Raw genomic sequence first — 27,616 nt, forward strand, 5'->3', positions numbered from 1 at the left:
TAGAGTTTGGGGGAGGAAAGTCAGGTTTGTTTCAGGTTGTGGCCTCTGGTATGTTGATCATACTCCCATGAAGGTCACATAGCCAATAGTATATGAAAACAGAAATTGGACTTAATGACATTTGGTTTCAAGTAGAAAAGGCACAAGTATGTAGTGTTTGAAGAATAAAATGGATGTGGAAGGGTTTCAGGGAGGGGTGATTATGTTAAAAAGTTATTGCATAAAATCCTCAGAAAAGATATGAAATAAGGGAAAGATATAGAATAGTAAACCTTTTTTATAAATGTATGTGAAAATTCCCACAAAATTTACACACAGAAAAGTACATACATACATGTTGTAATCTAGTGAAAACTTTCATTTGAATTGGAATTAAAATGATACAGGCATTAACACTTGTCCATGGAGTATAACACTAAAGAAAACCTACAAAATTCATAATACTATGTAAATGTCTACCAACATTGGTGTGGATAGCTATTATATGAAATTCCTAAGATGTGAAATACAACTTAACCATTAAGAAGAATAAATCCTGGGAGTATTGTTTATGATAAAATCATTTTTATCTGTAGTGCTTATTTATTTAAGCACTAGATTTTTGTCCATATAAAATTGCTTATGTACAGATGGAAGCAAAAGAGAAGTGGGAGAGAGAGAGAGAGAGAGAGAGAGAGAGAGAGAGAGAGAGAGAGAGAAAGACAGAGACAGAGACAGAGAGATGAGATGAGATGGACGGGGAGAGGGAAGGGAGGGGAAGAGGGAGGGAAAGGAAGGAGGGATGGGGGTAAGTGTGACTGAGCATGGGCCTTGTATGGGCTTTTGAAACCTCAAAGCACAGCCCCAGGGACACACCTCTTCCAACAAGGCCACACTTCCTAATACTTCCCAGGACACTTGCCACCCACTAGGGACCAAATATTCAAATGTATGTATGACCTAATGGGGTTCATGCCCATCCAAACCATCACAATGGTAATAGACATCAAGAAAAATACCTGAGATTTTTTTTTAGCAGATTGGTAGAAAATGAGGAGAAGAAACAGGGATAAGCAAAGTAGAACAATTAATTCATGATCAATGTGATATAGCATTATAGCATTCAGACAATTGTACAAATGAAATGATTGAATATAAATAAATAATACATAATTTAAATTTAGAACTTTTAACATTATTTCTAGCTGACATATGGAAAATTAAATGTGTATCAATGTAGTATAATAAAGTTAGACTGTTATGTTCGACATGTGATATTTAAGTCAAATTAAATAAAACTTCTTAAATACCATGCATTTGTGATGAAAATTTTCAAAATCTATTATTCTACCATTTTTGGAATGTTTCCTGCAGGACATTTTTTCTAAAATCATCCTACTATGCAAATTCTATGGCTGTACTTGTTGCTCCTACTACACTGTAAGTTACTGCACCTTATTCACCGGACCCTCCCTTCTTGCTTTTTATGCTCAACCTACTCCGTTGGTTGACATTATAGTCTTAACATCCATGAAATCAAATTTTTAAGATTTCATACAGGAGCTTCACACACAGTACTTACAATTCTGGGCTTACTTTGTTTGATACAATATAGCTATATATGCTTCTATCTGTTTTATTGCAAGTGAAGGAATTTTATGGTTTTCTATGATTGACTAAAAGTATAATGGGTATATATACCACATTTTCTTCCTCCATTCTTTAGGTTAAGATACAAAGGATGTTTTCATTTGAACTAACTATCTCTGTCTTCTAAGAATATAGGATGACGTTCATTTCCTACAATGTCCAGATTTGTATGCCTAATTGCCAGCATCTCATGCTTAAGTTGATTTCAGTTAGTATGTTGGGAACAAGACAAAGAATTGATACAGTGTATCTTGGCATGTTTCATGTTGCCAAAACAAAATACCCATAGGAAGTTACTTGCCAAAACTTGCCAATAACTTAACACTTACTTTTAGGGATCCAAAGATGTGTGGTTAATATGGAAGATGAGTTCAAATGGTGGCGCTCTCTCTCTCTCTCTCTCTCTCTCTCTCTCTCTGTGTGTGTGTGTGTGTGTGTGTGTGCGCGCGCGTATTTATGTCAGAATCAGGAAGTTGTAGAGAAAGAGATTTTGGTTAAATGCCAAGAAATAAAGCAAAAATTAAAAAGTGAGAAAAAGACAATTATATTATGGTAACTCTTATGCTAACTAATCCAATTTCTTGTTATCTGTTCTTATAAATGAAAATATATTTCTTCTAAAATTGATAAAAGTTTTTGTTAAAGATTTATTTATTTATTATATGTAAATACACTGTAGCTGTCTTCAGACACATCAGAAGAGGGAGTCAGATCTCATTACGGATGGTTGTGAGCCACCAAATGATTGCTGGGATTTGAACTCAGGACCTTCAGAAGAGCAGTCAGTGCTCTTAACCACTGAGCCATCTCTTCAACCCAAAATTGATAAAACATATTTTTTTATGTTTATGTGTTTTATTTTGAGTTTTAACTTGATTTAATACTAGGAAGTGTGTCTTAATATCTGGCAACTTTTGTGAGTTATTGCTGTTGTACATTTTTGGGAGATAATACTGTTTGGCCTCTTTAATGTTCAGTGATACATTAATATGATAATGCTTTCATCTCCTAGTTCTTAGGCACTGGTTTAATATGGAAAATGGACTAAAATGCATTTAGTTTAATTTTTACACTGCTTTTAAAAATCTGTTGTTTGGCTATAAGAATAGCTAAAGTAATGCTTTCACATACTGTTTTATTTACAATTAGTTATTTTCTATCTATTAATCAAATACTTTTCCTTTCTTTTAAAAATTCAGGTTGATTTAGTGAATATAGGAAGCACTGACATAGTGGATGGAAATCATAAGCTCACTCTTGGTTTGATTTGGAATATAATCCTCCACTGGCAGGTAAATATACTATCTGACATTGCCTTTTTGTGAAGCATGTTGCTAATCATTTCTTTCATTTCAGTCTTTGACCTGGAAAATATACACCAATATCATTAATATAACCATCTTCATAGGACTTATGTTTAAGTTTACAGGATATATAATTTTAGATGTTGAGAAATAGTACAAAATATGCTCTGTATACTTGTAGGACTATTGTTGCAATTGTGTCATTGGGTAAGTATGGCAATAAAAAGAAAAAACCATCTATATCTAAAAGTTCAACAAAATACATGCATTTCACAATGTATAGAGTTTTATAAGAAAATTATCATTCCTTTTAATGACCATTGTCAAAGGAGTAAACTTTTATCAAACTTGTATATTCACAATATATGCCTATAACAATGAAATATTAGTAGGATGGAAATATTTTTATGAGTATGCCTGTTACATGGATTTTGAAAATCCACCTTTTCTCAATTACCTGAGTAATTCAAAGCTTCTTTAGTTTAGTAAAAAGAGTATGAATATTTAAAATCATTACAACATGAACTTAAATTTAAACATACCTAGTTACAATCTTTTAAATTAATTAACAATTAATTTTTTAACTTATCTTTAATCTCTTTTTATACTTTAATCATTATGTACCTTCTGATCTGCCCTCTGACACTTCCACATACCATACTGCCTCCCTGATCTTCAAGAAGATATCCACAAACCACCACCCTCACCCCATCAGGCCTACCCACTTCCTGGGGCATCAAGTCTCTCCAGGCTTAGATGCATCTTCGCTCACTGAGGTCAGATCAGGTTCTCTGCTGTATATATATCAGAGGTCTTGTACTAGCTAATATATGCTGCCTGGTTGGTGGCTCAGTGTCTGAGAGATCTTAGGGGTCCCGGTTAGTTGATACTGCTGGTCTTTCAATACATTAGTTGGATGTAAGGCTCCAAGGCCTGACACTATTATTGATGCTATGGTGTGCTTACAGACAGGAGCTGCCCTCCAAGAAGCCCAACAGCTGACTGAGACAGATGCAGATACTCATTTATCGGCTATCTTAATGACATTGGATATAATGACCTGTTTTTTTTTTTTTTTTTTTTTTTTTTTTCCTTTTTTTGGCCGTAGTCCTTTTTTTCTCAAATGAGAAAAGAGTAAGCATTTTGATAGTCTTTATCAGGATTAAATAAGAAAATAGCTTGTGCTAAAGTACTGCAAAACACTGTTGTTCACTAAAGGAACATCATATCAATGATGAGGAGTGCTTTACGTGTTCAAATACTTTTCAAATTTGGAGATACATGTGATATGCTTGCTCTTCCTTATTTACTATTAGGGATTCTCTCTCTCTCTCTCTCTCTCTCTCTCTCTCTCTCTCTCTCTCTCTCTCTCTCTCTCTCTCTCTCTTTCTCTCTCTCTCTCTCTAGATGGGGCCAATTTTAGCATTTTTATACTACCTTGAAGAGAAATATGTGTGCTTTTAAAATCAGTCTTAGAGGACCATGAAAACATTTCTTTGTATATATTTGCCTTTTTTGGATATGCAACTCCAGAATTATCTTTTAATATTCATTCTTCTCTGTGCAGCTTCTTTCACTAGAATAATATTTGGGTGCCTCCCTATTGCCACTATTATTTTATTTTCTTTTTTGACCCTTAGTTAGAATGGTATATTACTTAGCTTTACTTGGAGAGTGGAGGGACCAGAAGTTTATCTACTTAACTTAGCACACATACTGATAATCCCATAGACATGATGCATTTTTATTTTGAATGGGCTCTACTACATTTTATAACAGTATGGAGAGAACAGAGAGCAAACATTAAGTGTTAACATGAACCAAAGCCAGGATGTTTCTAGCCATTTTAATATAGTAATTGTATCAATAAAACCAGGGATGTGGCAACATATCCTGCATGACATCAATGATTTCATTATACTGCTTAGTACTTTCCAAAGTATCTTAAAGGAGGAATAGTTTTTGTACAATCAATTGCAAAACTAAAGCTGAAACATTTCAAAAATGATATAAGGCACTCAGGACCACAACCAAATGTCAGGAGTGCTTGTTGGAATGACTACAATAGCTTCTAACACATCCTCAGTTGCTGTACTTCTCTCATGACCTAGTAACAGATTCTGGAATGACCCAGTTTGTATTGCACACACCAATTCTGACAAAGCAAGGAGGACAAATCAAGCATCCACAGATCTTGACAAGGCTTTTAAAATTGTGTTTGCCATTGAGTTTATCTTCCCTATGATACCATCCATTCTTATCTCTTCCTTTGCAACTCCTTTGCCACTTACAAGGGATTCTCAACACTGTCCTTTCTAACACTTCCTTCATTCAGTTTTAAGTATCAGTGTTTATTTCTCTGGGGGTGTTGATATCATGGGGAGGATACTTTACACCTGGAAATAAATATCCTTGTTTCCTTGTTTAGATTATTCCAATCTAAGAAATTCCTATAGAGGTATTTTCCACTTGTGTACCTAAATTACCTTTCTAGCTCTCTCTCTCTCTCTCTCTCTCTCTCTCTCTCTCTCTCTCTCTCTCTCTCTCTCTTTCTCAGTTTGCAGATCCTTTTTTATTAAAACTACTTCACAATCCAAAAAATACTATGTTGCTCAGTACTCATCATTACCCTTTAGCAGGTTTTCTTCCTCCTATCAGCTTAAGATCATTTTAGGGAGGTAAGCTCAGCCTTAGGATACACCTAAAGAGAAAACTAAAGATTGTTAACACTTGTACGGTATCGACTGAGGTTCCTCTGTCTACTGGCTAAGCTAAGGAAAATTCTCAATTTTAGGTGGATTGACATTGGGAACATCATATTTATATTACTTTTTCTTTTTTAAACATACACTTATGCCATGTATGCTTTGTGCTGCTGAAAGATCTTTCTACAAAGTCCTTCCAAACTATACAAGCCACTTCTTTCATGTGCCTCAGCAGAGAAGGAAGTATTTTTCTTTTTTTTGATTTCTGCATTGCCTGACTACCAATGCATTCTGGGAAGTAGCTTATGTGGGCAAATTTATGCTGACCAAATGTTTATTAAGCTGTGCATTGGAGACTGATATCCAGAGAAGGACAGAGGCAGCAAGAGTTGAAAGCACAAGGGCTACAGCCTCACAGTGACAGAGAATCTAAGTGGCCTTATTTAACACCAAGGTGAACCTAGAACAACACTGACCCAGTTGAGGTTCAAATAGCTGATAGTTTATACAGTTCCTTTTCATCAGCAATGAGATATGTGTTACTGTAGAAAATCTGTGACCTTTGGTGTCAGAGCTCTGAAATTCAGATAGTTTCAGAAAAGTCTAATAGCTGGACTCTTTCTGATAACAGAGTAATAAACCCTTCCTTGTAGGGGAGTCTTTGCTGGTATAGCTTTACTTACACTATAAAATCGTTTGCCTAGTTAGATAACTACATCATTTTTCCTTGACGTATTTTTCACTGTTAAAGCTGAAAATGAGGAAATTGCACACACTAAAAATGTTTCCAAACAGTCATCTACACCTATAGCTTTTCATAGTCATAATCACATTCCAATTAATAAATATACACAAATCTGTCTCAGTTGCTACTTTCTCTTATAGGAACTGTAAACCGTAAACCTTGAAGACAAGACATTTTCTGCTTCCTAGTTCACCTTTCTAACCATCTCAATGATTTCCTGATAACAATTTTTATGTAGGAAAGGGAGAAACAATGATTTATATATTACCCTTTCTTTTTTCTCAGCAATATTTTGCTCAAGCAGTGCCAATGAGACTGAAGCTGATAAGCTGAATTAGACACATAACGATGCTAAAAGCGTTTTGAATTCAATACTAGGTTGTCCTTAAACATTATACACATAAAGGGCAGTCTGGTCAAGCATTTTACAAGTGAATTCCATTCATTATTGAATGGTTTCCTGATCAGAGAAAATCCATCATCTCCAATATTACTTTATTGGCTGATTTCAACCCTGCTTCAGCAAGTACACAAAGCAATTCTTCCCATGGCTATAACTGTAGGTTGTACAAGTGATAATTTTAGAATGTACTATGAGATATTATATTCTGTATATAATTATTTGACCTATTTATTCACAGAGTAACTGGGTAGATATAAGTCAGAAAACAATTATAAATTTGGGCCATCTATCCTTAAGAGGGAGCAACAGCTATCAATATATTGTGCCATATATATGCACAGATTTCATATCTTCAAACTATCACCATGTCAACAAATATCATCTCTAATTGTATGTTTTTAAAAATCAGATTTAGTATTATATCCCACAATTGAACCAAAAATTTGTAAAACAATGACTGAGATGTTAAAATATGTATTTACTGCAAAAGCATTTATTATCTTTATTAAGAAAAACATCTAAAACAAAACATCATATTTATAATGTACATTGATGCATGATAGTGTAATATATACCGACACATCATATTTTTGCATGCATGTACCTTATGTTTTTCTTAAAGAAAGTCATGTAAGCAAACATTAAGAACATTTTACTTGCATATTGTTTCAAGTATCTCATAATAGAAACATATTAGTTTTTTAGTTATTTAATAGATTCTCTAGATAAAACTATCTCTAATGAAATATCACTGCATTCTTGAAATTTATAAAAATGTTTAGAATGTACATTTACATCAGAATACTTAAGGGAATGAAATTTTGAGACTCAATAACTTGTACAACTCAATGCCTGGGAACAATTGTATTGAATGTAAGTGATGAAAGAAAACCTAAGGCACACATTTATAGAGATTATACATAATCCTTTTTATGCATTGTTAACACATTGATTTTTAACATTTTAAGCAAGGAAACATTTTATTTAGGTTTACTATTGCTGTGATGAATCACAATGACCAAAGTAACTTGGAGAGCAAATGGTTTAGTTGGCTTACATTACTGTATTTCTGGTCATCATCAAAGGAAATCAGTCAGTAGAGGAACTCAAAAAGGGCAGGAATTTGGAGGCAGAAAGTAATGAGGATGCCAGAAAGGGTGCTGCCTTCTGGCTTGTTCAGTATGGCTTGCTCAGCATGTTTTCTTATAGAACCCTGGACCACTAGCCCAGGGGTGGCCTTACCCAAAATTGATTGAGCCAATTCAAATCAATCATTAACTCAGAAAATGCCCTTGAGGCTTATCCCTATCGATGCATGTTATGGAGACATTTCGCATGGAGGTTTTCTCCGTTCAGATGACTTTAGCTTCTGTCAAGTTGACATAAAACTAGCCAATATAGTTGATAAACAAAATGTGCATTCATTTGTGTTATAAAATGAATATATTTCATTTTAATTTTGCTGTATTTTTATTGTTATGGCAGCAATCTCTGTGGAGATAATCTACTGTTTAACAGGTTAGGAAAATTGCTGAATTTCATAAAGTAAGTTAATAGCAAAGGAATAAAAAAATGTGCTTCATAAACAAACATTTTCTTTAAAATTTTTAATTGATCTAGAATTATATCACTTTTTCCTCACTTTGCTTTTTCCAGACCCTACTGTGTGCCCCCTGTCTCCCATCCTGATAGCCTAATATTTTTATTATTATTCCTGATGCACGTGTGTGCATGAGAACATGAACATACACAAATAAATCCCCCTGAAGAAACTTTTGTTATTATAAACAAATATTTTCTTACCAAGCCAGCGTTTTCTCTTTGTAAACATTGGTAATTTAGTGTCATACATATTGACTATGAATAAGGCTAATGTTTTGTGCCTTCTCTTTTCTGGCCTATTGAAATCTAAGCAAAGCAAGTCTCAAAATATTAGTTTTGTATAGTCAATTCTCAAAAAGTAGTTAAGTCTATGGATGGATGATTCCTAACCAATTAGAGTCAATTCTGACTCAATGAAATATATTACTTCTAATCACTTATTGACCCCAATATTTTCACCATTTATCCCTGAAGTCTAAGCACACTCTTATTAAAGCATGACAGATATTTGTTTGGGGAATTTGTTCTCTTACAAAAGTTCTTCTAACATATAGGTCAAAAATGTGATGAAAACTATCATGGCTGGATTGCAGCAAACCAACAGTGAAAAGATTCTTCTGAGCTGGGTTCGACAGTCAACACGTAATTATCCACAGGTTAATGTCATCAACTTCACCTCCAGCTGGTCCGACGGATTGGCTTTGAATGCTCTCATCCATAGTCACAGGTACATTTATTTTGAGATTTAAAGTATTAAGCATTAATATAGACAGTGATGATACATTTTATTGCACTGTGGCCACTCTACTAGGCTACATGGTGTTTACAATACCAATCTAAGTAACCACTGAAATTGACTAAACTTACTGTTAAGTATTTGCTTGTTTATTTGAGACAGGGTCTTTCTAGGTAGGGTAGACCTAAAACTTTTGATCCCCTTGTCTCAGCTCCCAGAGTAATGAGATTACATGCTTTAAATACCATGACCAAGATTTTTCTGATTTTTAAGTTATATATGGCTATGATTGAGGGAGGAAGAAAAATGTTTACTGAGACTTCTAACAGCTAGATAATTTCATACCTTTGCTAATAAGGATTGGTTTTAAGAGGAAAATGTAACAATTTTGGCCTAGACTATAGAACTAAAGATTGTTTCAAATTATATGTATGTGGTTTTAGTAAAATCACCATCCTCGGATGAATAATGTACAGGGAAAAGTATGTCATATGAAACAAAAGCTTACATTAAACATCGCTATGTCCTAGAAAATTTTTTTCTGGTCAAGATTAAAACAGACCACAGACATCTTAGCAACCATGGCTAAAGGAAGGTTATAGTGAGTTCTAAAACTCTGTGTTCAGAGCATCAAAAGAAACAATTGCTGTATAAAAGCAAAGCCATTTCTGTGAATCAAGGAAGAGCTTATTTCTGGACCTCCATAGAAAGAACAGTGTATCAAAGTAAACCTAACAGCTTTTACTATGCTCCAGAACGTGCTATAGTTTATATGATGCTGAAATAATTGTTTATTTTCTTAGATAATGAAGTTTAATAAATTAATTTCTAATAGCTCGAGTAAAATCAAAACCATATGGGAAAGATATATATATATATATATATATATATATATATATATATATATATATATATATATATATATATATATATAAAATTATATGTAAAATCTATTATATATATACATTTATAAGCAATACAGCACCACTCTACATATGCTATATCATGTAATATTTCTTCCAAGAAATATCTGCTTTATTCTTGTTATTAACTGTCTTTCTTTTTTCTTTTTTTATTAGATAAATTCTTTATTTACACTTCAAATGATTTTCCCTTTCCCATTACCCTCCCCTGAAAATCCCATAAGCTATCTCCCCTCCCCCTGTTCTCCAATCAACCCTTCCCAGCTTCACTGTCCTGGTATTCCCCTACACTGTGGCATTAAGCCTTCCCAGTACCAGGGGCCTCTTCTCCCTTTCATGTCCAACAAGATCACCCTCTGCTGCATATGCTTCTGGAGTCATGGGTAACACCATATGTACTCCTCTTTAGTTGTTGGTTTTGTCCCTGGGAGCTCTGGAGTTACTGGGTGACTCACATTGTTGTTCCTCCTATGGTGCTGCAACCCCCTTCAGATCCTTGTGTCCTTTCTCTAGCTCCCCCACTGGGGACCTTGTGCTCAGTTCAATGGCTGGCTGAGAGGGTCCCTCTCTGTATTTGTCATGCACTAGCAGAGCCTTCAAGGTAAGTTATATCCGGCTCTGGTATGCAAGCACTTGTGCAAATCTATAATAGTGTCTGGGTTTTGTAACTGTATATGGGATGGGTTACTAGGAGGGACAGTCTCTGGAAGGTCTTTCCCTCAGACTCTGCTCCACACTTTGTCTCTGTATCTCCTTTTTAATTTATTTTCTACATTCTTTGTTTACATTCCAAATGATTTTCCCTTTCCCAATTCCCCCCTCCCCATAAGTCCCATAAGCCCTCTTCTGCCCACCCGTTCCCCAATCAAACCCCTCCCACTTATCTGTCCTGGTACTCCCCCTACAATGCTGGATCAAGCTTTTCCAGGACCAGGGGCCTCTCCTTCTTTCCTCTTGAGAATGTTGTTCACCTGTTTAATAAGGGCAGGAGTATCCATACTTTGTTCTTTCTTCTTCCTGAGCATCATTTGATATGTGAATTGTGTCTTGGGAATTCCAAGCATCAGTGAGTGCATGCCATGAGTGACCTTTTATGATTGGATTACCTTACTTAGGATGATATTTTCCTGTTCCATCCATTTGCCTATGAATTCATGAATTTCATTCCGTTTGCCTATGAATTTCATGAATTCGTTATTTTTTATGTATTTTTATTTTATTCAATATATATTTTATTTACGTTTCAAATGATTTCCCCTTTTCTGGTCCCCCACTCCCCGAAAGTCACATAAGCCCCCTTCCCTCCCCCTGTTCTCCCACCCACCCCTTCCCACTTCCCTGTTCTGGTTTTGCCTTATACTGCTACACTGAGTCTTTCTAGAACAAGGGGCCACTCCTCCTTTCTTCTTGTACCTCATTTGATGTGTGGATTATGTTTTGGGTATTCCAGATTTCTAGGTTAATATCCACTTATTAGTGAGTGCATACCATGATTGATCTTTGAGACTGGGTTACCTCACTTAGTATGATGTTCTCTAGCTCCATCCATTAGTCTAAGAATTTCATGAATTCATTGTTTCTAATGGCTGAAGAGTACTCCATTGTGTATATATACCACATTGTTTGCATCCATTTTTCTGTTGAGGGATACCTGGGTTCTTTCCAGCTTCTGGCAATTATAAATAGGGCTGCTATAAACATAGTGGAGCATATATCCTTATTACATGCTGGAGAATCCTCTGGGTATATGCCCAGGAGTGGTATAGCAGGATCCTCCAGAAGTGACGTGTCCAGTTTTCTGAGGAACCACCAGATTGATTTCCAGAGTGGTTGTACCAATTTGCAACCCCACCAGCAGTGGAGGAGTGTTCCTCTTTCTCCACATCCTTGCCAATACCTGCTGTCTCCTGAGGTTTTTTTTTTATTCGATATAATTTTTTATTTACATTTCAAATGATTTCCCCTTTTCTAGCCCCCACTCCCCAGTAGTCCTGTAAGCTCCCTTCTCTCCCCCTGTCCTCCCCACCCACCCCTTCCCACTTCCCCATTCAGGTTTTGCCTAATACTGCTTCACTGACTTTTTCCAGAACAAGGGGCCACTCCTCCTTTCTTCTTGTACCTCATTTGATGTGTGGATTATGTTTTGTGTATTCCAGTTTTCTAGGTTAATATCCACTTATTAGTGAGTGCATACCATGATTCACCTTTTGAGTCTGGGTTACCTCACTTAGTATGATGTTCTCTAGCTCCATCCATTTGCCTAAGAATTTCATGAATTCATTGTTTCTAATGGCTGAATAGTACTCCATTGTGTAGATATACCACATTTTTTGCATCCACTCTTGTGTTGAGGGATACCTGAGTTCTTTCCAGCATCTGGCAATTATATATAAAGCTGCTATGAACATAGTAGAGCATGTATCCTTATTATATGGTAGGGAATGCTCTGGGTATATGCCCAGGAGTGGTATAGCAGGATCTTCTGGAAGTGAGGTGCGCAGTTTTCAGAGGAACCGCCAGACTGCTTTCCAGAGTGGTTGTACCAATTTGCAACCCCACCAGCAGTGGAGGAGTGTTCCTCTTTCTCCACACCCTCTCCAACACCTCCTGTCTCCTGATTTTTTAATCTTAGCCATTCTGACTGGTGTAAGGTGAAATCTCAGGGTTGTTTTGATTTGCATTTCCCTAATGACTAATGAAGTTGAGCATTTTTTAAGATGCTTCTCTGCCATCCGAAGTTCTTCAGGTGAGAATTCTTTGTTTAACTCTGTACCCCATTTTTAATAGGGTTGTTTGGTTTTCTGGAGTCTAACTTCTTGAGTTCATTATATATATTGGATATTAGCCCTCTATCTGATGTAGGATTGGTGAAGATCTTTTCCCAATTTGTTGGTTGCCAATTTGTCGTCTTGATGGTGTACTTTGCCTTATAGAAAGTTTGTAATTTTATGAGTTCCCATTTGTCAATTCTTGATCTTAGAGCATACACTATTGGTGTTCTGTTCAGAAACTTTCTCCCTGTACCGATGTCCTCAAGGGTCTTACCCAGTTTCTTTTCTATTAGCTTCAGAGTGTCTGGCTTTATGTGGAGGTCCTTGATCCATTTGGATTTGAGCTTAGTACAAGGAGACAAGGATGGATCAATTCACATTCTTCTTAAAGTCTTGGAGAGAACAGGAATTCAAGGCCCATACCTAAACATAGTAAAAGTAATATACAGCAAACTGGTAGCCAGCATCAAACTAAATGGAGAGAAACTTGAAGCAATCGCACTGAAATCAGGGACTAGACAAGGCTGCCCCCTTTCTCCTTATCTTTTCAATATTGTACTTGAGCTACTAGCTCGGTCAATTCGACAACATAAGGAGGTCAAAGGGATACAAATTGGAAAGGAAGAAATCAAACTATCATTATTTGCAGACGACATGATAGTCTACCTAAGTGACCCAAAAACCTCCACTAGAGAGCTCCTACAGCTGATAAACAACTTCAGCAAAGAGGCAGGTTATAAAATCAACTCAAGCAAATCAGTGGCCTTCCTATACTCAAAGGATAATCAGGCTGAGAAAGAAATTAGGGAAATGACCCCCTTCACAATAGCCACAAACAGTGTGAAGTATCTTGGGGTGACTCTTACCAAACATGTGAAAGATCTGTATGACAAGAACTTCAAGACTCTGAAGAAGGAAATGGAAGAAGACCCCAAAACATGGGAAAACCTCCCATGCTCATGGATCAGCAGGATCAATATAGTTAAAATGGCCATTTTGCCAAAAGCAATATACAGATTCAATGCAATACCCATCAAAATCCCAACTCAATTCTTCACAGAGTTAGAAAGAGCAATTATCAAATTCATCTGGAATAACAAAAAACCCAGGATAGATAAAACTATTCTTAGCAACAAAAGAAAGTCTGGGGGAATCAGTATCCCTGACCTCAAGCAAAACTACAGAGCAATAGTGTTAAAAACTGCATGGTATTGGTACAGTGACAGGCAGGAGGATCAATGGAACAGGATTGAAGATCCAGAAATGAACCCACACACCTATGGCCACTTGATACTCGACAAAGAGCCTGAAAACATCCAATGGAAAAAAGATAGCCTTTTCAACAAATGGTGCTGTCTCCTGAGTTTTTAATCTTAGCCATTCTGACTGGTGTAAGATGAAATCTCAGGGTTGTTTTGATTTGCATTTCCCTAACGACTAATGAAGTTGAGCATTTTTTAAGATGTTTCTCCACCATCTGAAGTTCTTCAGGTGAGAAGTCTTTGTTTAACTCTGTATCCCATTTTTTAATAGGGTTATTTGGTTTTCTGGGGTCTAACTTCTTGAGTTCTTTGTATATATTGGATATTAGCCCTCTATCTGATGTAGGATTGGTGAAGATCTTTTCCCAGTTTGTTGGTTGCCGATTTGTCCTTTTGATGGTGTCCTTTGCTTTACAGAAACTTTATAATTTTATGAGGTGCCATTTGTCCATTCTTGATCTTAGAGCATTTGCTATTGGTGTTCTGTTCAGGAACTTTCCCCCTGTACCAATGTCCTCATGGGTTTTCCCCAGTTTCTTTTCTATTAGTTTCAGAGTACTGAGCAATAGTGTTAAAAACTGCATGGTATTGATACAGTGACAGGCAGGCGGATCAATGTAACAGGATTGAAGATCCAGAAATGAACCCATATACCTATGGCCACAAAGGGATTGAAAACATCCAATGGAAAAAAGATAGCCTTTTCAACAAATGGTGCTGGTTCAACTGGAGCTCAGCATGCAGAAGAATGCGAATTGATGCATCCTTGTCTCCTTGTACTAAGCTCAACTCCAAATGGATCAAGAATTCATTATTTTTTTTTATTATTAATTATATTCTTTATTTACATTTCAAATGTTGTCCTCCCTCCTGGTCTCCCCCTCCATAAGCCCACCACCATATCCCCTCCCCCTCACCTCTAAGAAGGTGCTTCCTCACTTACCCATCCACTTCTTCCTCACCCCTTTAGCATCCTGCTTCTCTAGAGCATCAACTTCTCCACACAACCAAGTGCATTCTCTCCCACTGAGGCCAGACAAGTCAGTCCTCTGCTTCATATGTAATGGAACCATGGACTGGCCCATGTATGTTTTTGGTAGGTGGCTTAGTCCCTGGGAGCTCTGAGGGGTCCAGTTAGTTGATACTGTTGTTCTTTCTATGGTGTTACAATCCCCTTCAGCACCTCCTGTCCTTCCCCTAACTCTTCCATTGTGATTCCTGGGGTTAGTTTAATGGTTGGCTCTAAGTATCTTCATATGTCTTAGTCAGATGCTGGCAGAGGCTCTCAGAGGACAGCCAGGCTAGGCTTCTGTCTACAAGCAAATCTTGGCATCAGCAAGTGTCAGGGTCTGGCATCTGTGAAGGGGATGGCTCCCAAGGTGGTGTGGTTTCTGGATGTCCTGTCCTTAAGTCTCTGCTCAATTTTTTTTTTTTTTGTCTTTTTTTTTATTTGATATAATTTATTTACATTTCAAATGATTTCCCCTTTTCTAGCCCCCCCCCACTCCCCGAAAGTCCCGTAAGCCCCCTTCTCTTCCCCTGTCCTCCCTCCCACCCCTTCCCAGTTCCCCGTTCTGGTTTTGCCAAATACTGTTTCACTGAGTCTTTCCAGAACCAGGGACCACTCCTGCTTTCTTCTTGTATCTCATTTGATGTGTGGATTATGTTTTGGGTATTCCAGTTTTCTAGGTTAATAACCACTTATTAGTGAGTGCATACCATGATTCACCTTTTGAGTCTGGGTTACCTCACTTAGTATGATGTTCTCTAGCTCCATCCATTTGCCTAAGAATTTCATGAATTCATTGTTTCTAATGGCTGAATAGTACTCCATTGTGTAGATATACCACATTTTTTGTATCCACTCTTCTGTTGAGGGATACCTGGGTTCTTTCCAGCATCTGGCAATTATAAATAGGGCTGCTATGAACATAGTAGAGCATGTATCCTTATTACATGGTGGGGAATCCTCTGGGTATATGCCCAGGAGTGGTATAGCAGGATCTTCTGGAAGTGAGGTGCCCAGTTTTCGGAGGAACCGCCAGACTGCTTTCCAGAGTGGTTGTACCAATTTGCAACCCCACCAGCAGTGGAGGAGTGTTCCTCTTTCTCCGCACCCTCTCCAACACCTGCTGTCTCCTGAATTTTTAATCTTAGCCATTCTGACTGGTGTAAGATGAAATCTTAGGGTTGTTTTGATTTGCATTTCCCTAATGACTAATGAAGTGGAGCATTTTTTAAGATGCTTCTCTGCCATCCGAAGTTCTTCAGGTGAGAATTCTTTGTTTAACTCTGTACCCCATTTTTTAATAGGGTTGTTCGGTTTTCTGGAGTCTAACTTCTTGAGTTCTTTATATATATTGGATATTAGCCCTCTATCTGATGTAGGATTGGTGAAGATCTTTTCCCAATTTGTTGGTTGCCGATCTGTCCTCTTGACGGTGTCCTTTGCCTTACAGAAACTCTGTAACCTTATGAGGTCCCATTTGTCAATTCTTGCTCTTAGAGCATACGCTATTGGTGTTCTGTTCAGAAACTTTCTCCCTGTACCGATGTCCTCAAGGGTCTTCCCCAGTTTCTTTTCTATTAGCTTCAGAGTGTCTGGCTTTATGTGGAGGTCCTTGATCCATTTGGATTTGAGCTTAGTACAAGGAGACAAGGATGGATCAATTCGCATTCTTCTGCATGCTGACCTCCAGTTGAACCAGCACCATTTGTTGAAAAGGCTATCTTTTTTCCATTGGATGTTTTCAGCCTCTTTGTCGAGGATCAAGTGGCCATAGGTGTGTGGGTTCATTTCTGGATCTTCAATCCTGTTCCATTGATCCTCCTGCCTGTCACTGTACCAATACCATGCAGTTTTTAACACTATTGCTCTGTAGTATTGCTTGAGGTCAGGGATACTGATTCCCCCAGATTTTCTTTTGTTGCTGAGAATAGTTTTAGCTATCCTGGGTTTTTTGTTGTTCCAGATGAATTTGATAATTGCTCTTTCTAACTCTGTGAAGAATTGAGTTGGGATTTTGATGGGTATTGCATTGAATCTGTATAGTGCTTTAGGCAAAATGGCCATTTTAACTATATTGATTCTACCGATCCATGAGCATGGGAGGTTTTCCCATTTTTTGAGGTCTTCTTCCATTTCCTTCTTCAGAGTCTTGAAGTTCTTGCCATACAGATCTTTCGCATGTTTGGTAAGAGTCACCCCAAGATACTTTATACTGTTTGTGGCTATTGTGAAGGGGGTCATTTCCCTAATTTCTTTCTCAGCCTGCTTATCCTTTGAGTATAGGAAGGCCACTGATTTGCTTGAGTTGATTTTGTAACCTGCCACTTTGCTGAAGTTGTTTATCAGCTGTAGGAGCTCTCTAGTGGAGTTCTTTGGGTCACTTAGGTAGACGATCATGTCGTCTGCAAATAATGATAGTTTGACTTCCTCCTTTCCAATTTGTATCCCTTTGACCTCCTTATGTTGTCGAATTGCCCGAGCTAGTACCTCAAGTACAATATTGAAAAGATAAGGAGAAAGGGGGCAGCCTTGTCTGGTCCCTGATTTCAGTGGGATTGCTTCAAGTTTCTCTCCGTTTAGTTTGATGCTGGCTACCGGTTTGCTGTATATTGCTTTTACTATGTTTAGGTATGGGCCTTGAATTCCTGTTCTCTCCAAGACTTTAAGCATGAAAGGATGCTGAATTTTGTCAAATGCTTTTTCAGCATCCAATGAAATGACCATATGATTTTGTTCTTTGAGTTTGTTTATGTAGTGGATTGTATTGATGGATTTCCGTATATTGAACCAACCCTGCATTCCCGGGATAAAGCCTACTTGATCATGGTGGATGATCGTTTTGATGTGTTCTTGGATTCGGTTGGCAAGAATTTTGTTGAGTATTTTTGCATCGATGTTCATAAGGGAAATTGGTCTGAAGTTCTCTTTCTTTGTTGGATCTTTGTGTGGCTTTGGTATCAGCGTAATTGTGGCTTCGTAGAAGGAATTGGGTAGTGTTCCTTCTGTTTCTATTTTGTGGAATAGTTTGAAGAGTATTGGTGTTAACTCTTCTTTGAAGGTCTGGTAGAATTCTGCACTGAAACCATCTGGTCCTGTGCTTTTTTTGGTTGGAAGACTTTCTATGACTCCTTCTATTTCTTTAGGCTTTATGGGACTGTTTAGATGGTCTAGTTGGTCCTGATTTAATTTTGGTATTTGGTATCTGTCAAGGAAATTGGAATTCATTATTTTTAATAGCTGAGTAGTATTCCATTATGTAAATATACCACATTTTCTGTATCCATTCCTCTGTTGAGGGACATCTGGGTCCTTTCCAGCTTCTGACTATTATAAATAAGGCTGCTAAGAACATAGTGGAGTATGTGTCCTTATTGTATTCTAGAGAATCCTCTGGGTATATGCCCAGGAGTGGTATAACAGGATCCTCTGGTAGTATTATGTCCAGTTTTCTGAGGAATAGCCAGACTGTTTTCTGGCTGGTTGTATCAGCTTGCAATACCACCATCAGTGGAGGAGTTTTCCTGTTTCTCCACATCCTTGCCAGCACCTGCTGTCTCCTGAGCTTTTGATTGTAGCCATTCTGACTAGTGTGAGGTGAAATCTCAGGATTGTTTTGATTTGCATTTCCCTGATGAATAAAGATGTTAAACAGTTTTTAGGTGCTTCTCAGCCATTAGATACTCCTCAGGTGAAAATTATTTGTTTACCTCTATACCCCATTTTTAATAGGGCTATTTGGTTCTCTGGAATCTATCTCTTTGAGTTATTTGTATATATTGGATATTAAACTTCTGTCAGATTTAGGGCTGGTAAAACTCTTTTCCCAATTTGTTGGTTGCCGTTTTATTGACAGTGGCCTTTGCCTTATAGAAACTTTATAATTTTATGAGGTCCAATTTGTCAATTCTTGAACTTAGAGCATAAGCTATTGGTGTTCTGTTCAGGAAAATTTCCCCTGTGCCCATGTTCTCAAAGCTCTTTCACAGTTTGTTTTCTATTAGTTTCAGTGTATCTGGTTTTATGTGGAGGTCCTTGATCCACTTGGAGTTGAGCTTAGTACAGGGAGACAAGAAAGAATGGATCCATTTGCATTCTTCTGCATCCTAGCCACCAGTTGAACCAGCACCATTTGTTGAAAAGGCTATCTTTTTTCCACTGGATGGTTTTAGTTCCTTTGTCAAAGATCAAGTGATGATAGGTATGTGGGTTCATTTCTGGGTCTTCAATTTTATTCCATTGGTCTACCTGCCTGTCACTGTACCAATACCATGCAGTTTTTAACACTATTGCTCTATAGTACTGCTTGAGGTCCGGAATACTGATTACCCCAAAAGTTCTTTTACTGTTGAAAATAGTTTCAGCTATCCTGTTTTTTGTTATTCCAGATGAATTTAAGGATTGTGCTACCTCTATAAAGAATAGAGTTGGAATTTTAATGTAGGTTGCATTGCATTTGTATATTGCTTTTGGCAAGATGGCCATTTTAACTATATTAATGCTGTCAATCCGCGAGCAAGGAAGATTTTTCCATTTTCTGAGGTCTTCTTTGATTTCTTTCTTCAGAGTCTTAAAGTTCTTGTCATATAGATCTTTCACTTGTTTAGTTAGAGTCATACCAAAATACATTGTATTGTTTGTGACTATTGTGAAGGGTGTCATTTCCTTTACAATATTTCTTTTTTTCAGCCTGTTTATCCTTTGAGTATGGGAAGGGTATTGATTTGTTTGAGTTAATTTTGTATCCAGCCACTTTGCTGAAGTTGTTTGTCAGCTGTAGAAGTTCTCTAGTGGAGTTTTTTTGGGGTCGCTTAAGTATATTATCATATCATCTGCAAATAGTGATAATTTGACTTCTTCCTTTCCAATTTGTATCCCTTTGACATCCTTTTGTTGTCTAATTGCTCTAGATAGAAATTCAGGTACTATATTGAATAAAAATATATAGAGAGGACAGCCTTGTCTAATCCCTGATTTTAGTGGGATTGCTTCAAGTTTCTCTCCATTTAGAATGATGTTGGCTACCGGTTTGCTGTATATTGCTTTTACTATATTTAGGTATGGGCCTTGAATTCCTGTTCTTTCCAAGACCTTTAACATGAAAGGATGCAGAATTTTGTCAAATGCATTTTCAGCATCTAATAAAATGGCTATGTGGTATTTTTCTTTGAGTTTGTTTATGTAGTGAATTACATTGATGGAATTCCATATATTGAACCATCACTGTATCCCTGGGATAAAACCTACTTGATCATGGTGAATGATCATTTTGATGTGTTCTTGGACTCAGTTGGCAGCAATTTTATTGAGTCTTTTTGCATCAATATTCAAAAGTGAAATTGGTCTGAAGTTCTCTTTCTTCATTGCATCTTTGTGTGGGTTTGGTATCAACATGATTGTGGCTTCATAGAATGAGTTGGGTAATGTTCCTTCTGTTTCTGTTTTGTAGAAATGTTTGAAGAGTATTGGTGTTAGGTCTTCTTTGAAGGCCTGATGGAATTCTACACTAAATCTATTTTTGGGGGGGGGGGGGGGGGGGTTGGGAGACTTTCCATGACCGCTTCTATTTCTTTAGGGTTTATGGAACTGTTTAGATAGCCTATCTGATCCTGATTTAACTTTGGTATTTGGTATCTGTCTAGCAAATTGTCTATTTCATCCATATTTTCCAATTGTGTTGAGTATATGTTTTTGTAGTAGGATGTGATGACTTTTTTGAATTTCCTCAGTTTCTGTTGTTATATCTCCCTCTTCATTTCTGATTTTGTTAATTTGGATACTGTCTCTATGCCCTCTGGTTAGTCTGGCTAAGAGTTTATGTATCTTGGTGATTTTCTCAAAGAACCAGCTCTTGATTTTGTTGATTCTTTGTATAGTTCTCTTTGTTTCTACTTGATTGATTTCAACCCTGAGTTTGATGATTTCCTGCATTCTACTTCTCTCAAGTATATTAGCTTCTTTCTCTTCAAGAGCTTTCAGGTGTGCTGTTAATCTGCTAGTGTATGCTCTCTCCTGCTTCTTTTTGGAGGCACTCAGAGCTATGAGTTTTCCTTTTAGCACTGCTTTCATTGTGTCCTATAAATTTGGGTATGTTGTGCCTTCATTGTTATTAAATTCTAAAATGTCTTTTATTTCTTTCCTTATTTCTTCCTTGACCAAGGTATCATTGAGTAGAATATTGTTCAGTCTCCACGTGTATGTGGGTTTTCTGTTGTTTTTGTTGTTATTGAAGACCACCCTTACTCCATAGTGATCTGATAGGAGGCATGGGATTAGTTTGATCTTATATCTGCTGAGGACTGTATTGTCACCAATCATATGGTCACTTTTGGAGAAGGTACCATGTGGTACTGAGAATAATGTATATTCTTTTGATTTAGGATGAAATGCTCCATAGATATCTGTTAAATCCATTTGATCCAAAACTTCTGTTAGTTTCCCTTTGTCTCTGTTTAGTTTTTGCTTCCCTGATCTGTCCATTGAGGAGGGTGGGGTATTGCTTACAAAGAAAATATCACAATGTCCTAGAAATTTTTTTCTGGTCAAGACTGAAACAGACCACAGACATCTTAGCAACCATGGCCAAAGGACGGTTATAGTGAGTTCGTGAGTTCTAAAACTCAGTGTTCAGAGCATCAAAAAAAAAAAAAAAACAAAAACAAAAACAAAAACAAAAAACAAAAAACAATTGCTGTATAAAAAGCAAAGCCATTTCTGTGAATCAAGGAACAGCTTATCTCTGGATCTCCATAGAAAGAACAGTGTATCATAGTAAACCCAACAGCTTTTACTATGCTCCAGACAGTGCTATAGTTTATATAATGCTGAAATAATTGTTTACTTTTCTTTGATAATGAAGTTTAATAAATTAATTTTGAATAGCTCAAGTAAAATCAAAACCATATGGGAAAGATGTGTGTGTTTGTGTGTGTGTGTGTGTGTGTGTGTGTATATATATATATATATATATATATATATATACAGTGTGTATATATATCCAAAATTATATATAAAATCTGTTATATAAACAATACAGCACTACACTACATAAGCTATATCATGTAATAATTCCTCTAAGAAAGAAACATCTGCTTTAGTTTTGTTATTAACTCTCTTTCCTTTTTAAAAAAATAGTCAAATGTATTATTTAATTTTAGTTTTATAAATTCCCCTGGCCTTAATCTTCCCTGAATGTCCATGCAGGGTTATATTTTGTCATTTTTATTTATCTTTTCACTCTTTCCTTTTCTTTTTCATCAAGTGTTCCATTTCACTATACCACTCTTGCTGCCAGAGAAGCTCAGAATATAAATATTTCTTGGTAAGGCTAACCTGAAGGGCAAACTCAAAGTAAGCATCTTTGTCAGGTGTCATGCTCCAGCTGTGCTTAATTAGCCCCATCCAGACTGGGTTTCCAGGTGAGTGCCTTAGCAAACTTGACTATAGACTAAAAGCTGGCTGGCCCCCGTCTGCACATTTAACAAAGTAAACACACTGGTTTTCATAAGTACAACAAAAGAAAAAATTCCCAGCTTTGGTACAGTCAAGTAAGAAAGGATAGATCTATTGATTCTGCCTCACAAGTTCGTGCTCATTTATGCAGCCACATGCTTCACATGAAGGGCCTGAACAAATATTGATCTTGCTCTTCATGTACACATTTGCAGATAAGGAAAAATATTGAGGATCAGGTTATGTGCTCCTTGTTGGCTCTTTAATATTTTCTTTTCAAGAGGAAGAGTTCACTCCTGAAAGCATGTTCATGCACCATAGTTGCTAATTACTGTTTTTATGATTTCTGAATATATTTATAAGTAATACATGGAAACATCTAGATTTTCCTGTCCCTGACACAGACATTCTCAGCCACAATGTGTCTGCATTTATGTATTCTCCCCCATGGTACTAAATGAGCCATCAATAACTATGTCTTTATACATTGCATCTTTAGTTTTCAAGATATTCCTCACAGTTGCTTAATGCTGTTTCATGAATCATCTGTCCCTTTGTCTCTGACAGATGTTAATACTGTTTATCTAAAGAAAAAAATCATTGTTGGACTTTCTGTTCTAAGGTAATTGTCATTGCCGCTCTGAGGAATGTCATTCAGTGCCCTGATTTCAATAATTGAGTGACTAAGCTTTATAGAACAAAGAAATGTGCTTAATATAGAGCACAGAAACCTTCAAAATTAAAAGGTTTATGTTAAAATGTCCAATACATAAAAGTTGAAAGGAAGCCAGTTTCCACTTTTATAGAATATACTTGATAACTGGTAAGAAGTATGCATGAAATAAAAACATTAGATTGTAATACTTTTAAAAGTGCAATTAAATTTTCATGCTAATTCCTTTCTTTTCTGCAATGGAATGTGATTTATGAAAAAGTTATCTATGATATTACTGATATCTCCTTTTGGTCTGAATTTATCGATAAATAAAATGAGGTACACCCAAAGGTAAAAATGGGCAGTGCTCAAAGAGGCAATTTGTGGAGGAAAAGAATTTCATGGGCTGAGAGTCAGCAATGGTCAGTGAGACTGTTTTATAGAACAGATTTTAGAGAGGTGAGAATAGATATTGGCCAAAAGGACAATTGTGCCAACCTATATTTTTCAGGTAAGCATTATACTCTTTCTTAAAGTTCCTGGAACAGATAGCTTTTCTTATGAAGTACATTATCTTGCTAAAGCTATTTAGAGAGCCATTCGAATTGACTCCTCGTAAAGGAAAGACAAGGACTTATCTTCCTTGTATATAAGGAAGACCAAACAAGATAATGGGATTTTAGTCTTCTTGGTAGTGTAGAAAGCCATGTCTCAACAAAGGGTAAAAGTTAGATTTAAATGCAGATCCAATTTACTGACCAAAGCCATGAAATTTCAGTTTCTGCATTAATAAGATACTGATTATGAGTCAGGGTCCATGCTCACAACTTAAGCCTGTTAATATCTATCTAGTTACCTGATAGTCATCCACAAGAATCAAAATCCTACGTTATTTAATTTCTTATATATTGATTTTTCTAAGGGACATTGCGAGGATTTCCTCAGAAGAAGATACTTTATATGTTTTACTCAGAAGTAATTAATCAAGTTGGAACTTTCTAAAGGGTTGATGATTATAAGGGAATATAAAACTATAGCAAAGCACCTTTCTAACTCCGTTCAAGTAATTAGTTAATTGTTGTTCCTAAGGGCCATTCCTGTAAATTCTGATCAGAACTTGTTATTATCTGCATGAAGGTCTGTTTTCTGAATGGACTTGATATCTTTGTAACACATATTACCAGTAGACCATTGTAATTCATTGAATCTGAAGACAAATTAGAAATTATATCCAATAATTTACAAATAGATCTGAGTACAATAAAGGTTACTCATAAAGGACTTTAGAAAGCCTTAGGATTAGAGCTACATAAGGACTTAAGTGAACTTCAGAGAGTGCTTAGTAGCATTGTATTCCAGGTGATATATAGAAAGAGTGATAGATAAATAGATAGATAAATAGATAGAGATAGATATTCATATAATGATAGTGGAATTTTACATATATATTATATAAGTATAATATATATTATATGTGATATAGTAAGTTTTATTTTTATACATTTATTTATGTGTATTTGTTTGTATCTATCAGATTGTATATACTATATGTGTTGGTGGCTGCAGAGGCCAGAAAAGGACATTGGATCCTTTGAGAAATGTAATTATAATCAGTTGTGAGCTGCTCAGTATAGGTACAGAGGATAGAATTTGGGTCCTCTGCAAAAGAAGCAAGCATTCTTAAACTCTGAGCAATCTCTTCAGACTAATTTTTACTGGATAATTTTGGGGTCTTATTACTCCATTCTGCTTTTTCAGAAGACTGAAATTTCCAAAAGGAATAAAGACAACATTTAATTCCTAGAGGTATATTTACAGACTGAATCATAATGGAGATAATGAAACGTTCATTATGGCCTTAAAGGGATTTCAAGAAGCCAGTTTGAAGAATAATTTTAGTTGTCAGCATTAGAAAAAAATACAGCATGATTATCAAAAATGTAAAGATACATAATCTAAGGCTTTCCATGCCAGTAAAGATATTGTTCAAGGTCATAGCATGAAACATTTAAAAACAAATTTTCAGTGTTTTAGATTAATATGTTTGTCACTCCCACCTTTTCTTTTCTCCTTTAAAGCCCTCTCATGTATCCTTCCTTCTCCTTTCAAATTCATGGCCTAAGCATGACCTGAACAAGGAGGATAATAATAGTCCTTCTAACAGGAAAGGAAGAAAGATCTCAGAGGTTTCAACCTAGACAAAGAACTGCAAGCAACTGTATAATAAAAAGTTTACTTATCTGCTAATGTAGCTGACCTACCTTCTGTGTTCCTCTGAAGCCTTTGAAGACTGTGGTCTCAGGCTCTTAGCACCTCATCCTAAAACAGCAGGAGACTAAGTAAAGGATTAGTTGTTAGAACCTTTTCCCTATTGTCCAGATGCCTCTTGCTTGCCAGGCTAGGGGTTGATTTAGAGCAATAAACTTCTATTGAACCAGGAGAAGAAACTAACACTCATAGAAAGAAAAACTTTTACGTAAGTGAATATGCATAATTTCACATAAGTTCATACACAGCTTCAAACATACAGAATTTTCATTTCCACATTCCCACACAAACTCAGTTGGGCCCAGCTTGCATTCCTTTTCACAATTACATACTTACACACACATGCATACATTCTTACAATTACATATGTACATACATATCCATACTTACATATGCACATGGAGCAAAAGATCAAACACAGGTGCAGAAAGAACTCACTCATTCCGGATGAGTGAACTCCATATTCAAAAATGAACTCCAATATTTATTGCATCGAGAAAGAAAAAGCTTACATCCTTTTAATGCTAAATAAATTCAATTCTTGTTTGTAAGGAAAAAGCTTTGATTCTTTTAATAAGACTAAGCCTGTCTTGTCCTTACCATGGGACCTGTTCAGTACCATGGTAAGGAGAAGCCTGCCTGCTCCTTCTGCTCTCTGCAACCTCTTTCTCTCTCCATCCTGCACATTGCCCTCTTAGTTATTTTATGTTACCTATAGTTTCTAAGTTATTCCACTCTGCATTCTCCTTTTAATCTTGTTCTCTTCTGACTAAAAACATCTCCTTAGTTCAGTTTTTCTCTCAGCTCTGTTTGTCTCACCTCTGTTCCTCTCACCTAAATTCTTCTGGTCTGACTCTGCTCTTTGTCCTCAGCCCTTAAACATCTCTTAGAATACATGATCACATGTTACAAAGTTCCTCACATGTTCACAGAAAAAATCAAGTCATAAATTGAAATAGGAGTTACAACAGAGAATGTTTACATGCATATCCATTAGGAGTAATTATCTAACTAAACATCTATCACTTGTCTTTCACAAGTTCATTGAAAGTTTAAAACCATAACTAAGTTATTAGTGGTGTTTTGTATAGATAAACCCAGTCAATATTTTATTTTCTCTCCTAGCACCTATAATAAAGCCTAGTTTTCCTTTAATGACCTTTCATAAATTGTTTCACAACCTCTTGGAATGTGCTCTGAGTAGGAGAATGCCTACATCTAAGAGCAATTAACTTGTGATACTTGGGAGGCTGGCAGAGTTCTCATTGCACTTTTGATTATCAGAAAAGGACCTAATAGCAGTCCCACTAAAACAGAGTGTAATAATCACTGATATAATTTTAGGAATTCTTATAGGATCTTCACTAAAACTTAAGTCATGCATTTGTCTACATAGTATCAATCTTAAGATTGTACATCTTCTTGGATATGCAGAGATCTGCTCCAAAAGGGTGTGCCATTACCTATTGATTATTATGTATGTTTAATAATAGCATGAAAAGCATATTAATAGCAGGAATCTTTCCTAAAATTAGTCCCTCACAGCCTTGCTTAATGAGGGTTCACTTGTTGCAGATTATATAATAACTGAAGCAGGCCATTTCGGGGTGATCACCTGCAATTTATTAGCTGGTCCCATTATGGCTCCTGACAGAACATGAAGAGATTGAGGAAAATTCCTAGAGATCATGGTTGACATAAGATGTTTGTTTCTTTTCTTTTTCCCCCCATGAATATGGTGAAGCATACTCATGCTTTTTTTTTTTTTTTACTATGAAGAACAGTTGATTATCTGGCTAGTAATGACCTTGAATTAATCTGGGGAAAATATAGACCCCATCAGCACAATGAAAATGAAAGTAGATAGCACTATTGGAAGTTTGCCAAATCCTCTTTGATTCTCTCAACCAACTTCTTGAGAATGCTAATCATAGCCAATCAAAAGGGTGGTCAGTGAGACCAAAGAGGGCTGATTTTTGATTGCATATACTTGTGCTTCTACTTATAACCAGTTTTCACATATATCCCAGGCATCATTATAGAGCCTCATCCATAGCACAGATCAAGAATACGATGGCATGGATACTGAGATACAGAACTAGATCCCTCCAAGTTTCCTCCACCAGACAGACTGAGGTGGAGAGCCCACTAGGTT

General features: G+C 36.5%; 1 protein-coding gene across 1 annotated transcript in view; it reads left to right on the top strand.

Moving 5' to 3' along the window:
• The first annotated feature begins 2,849 nt into the window (after positions 1-2,849).
• Positions 2,850-27,616, top strand: part of Dmd (dystrophin) — a 1,772,476-nt gene continuing 1,747,709 nt past the window's right edge. Inside the window, exons 1-2 of the mRNA XM_052170230.1 lie at positions 2,850-2,921; positions 8,943-9,115. Coding sequence (XP_052026190.1) covers positions 8,955-9,115 — 161 coding nt within the window. The 5' untranslated portion in view covers positions 2,850-2,921; positions 8,943-8,954. The remainder of the gene's footprint in view (positions 2,922-8,942; positions 9,116-27,616) is intronic.

The sequence above is a fragment of the Apodemus sylvaticus genome, chromosome X (genome assembly GCF_947179515.1).
Source record: "Apodemus sylvaticus chromosome X, mApoSyl1.1, whole genome shotgun sequence".
NCBI classification, from domain to species: domain Eukaryota; kingdom Metazoa; phylum Chordata; class Mammalia; order Rodentia; family Muridae; genus Apodemus; species Apodemus sylvaticus.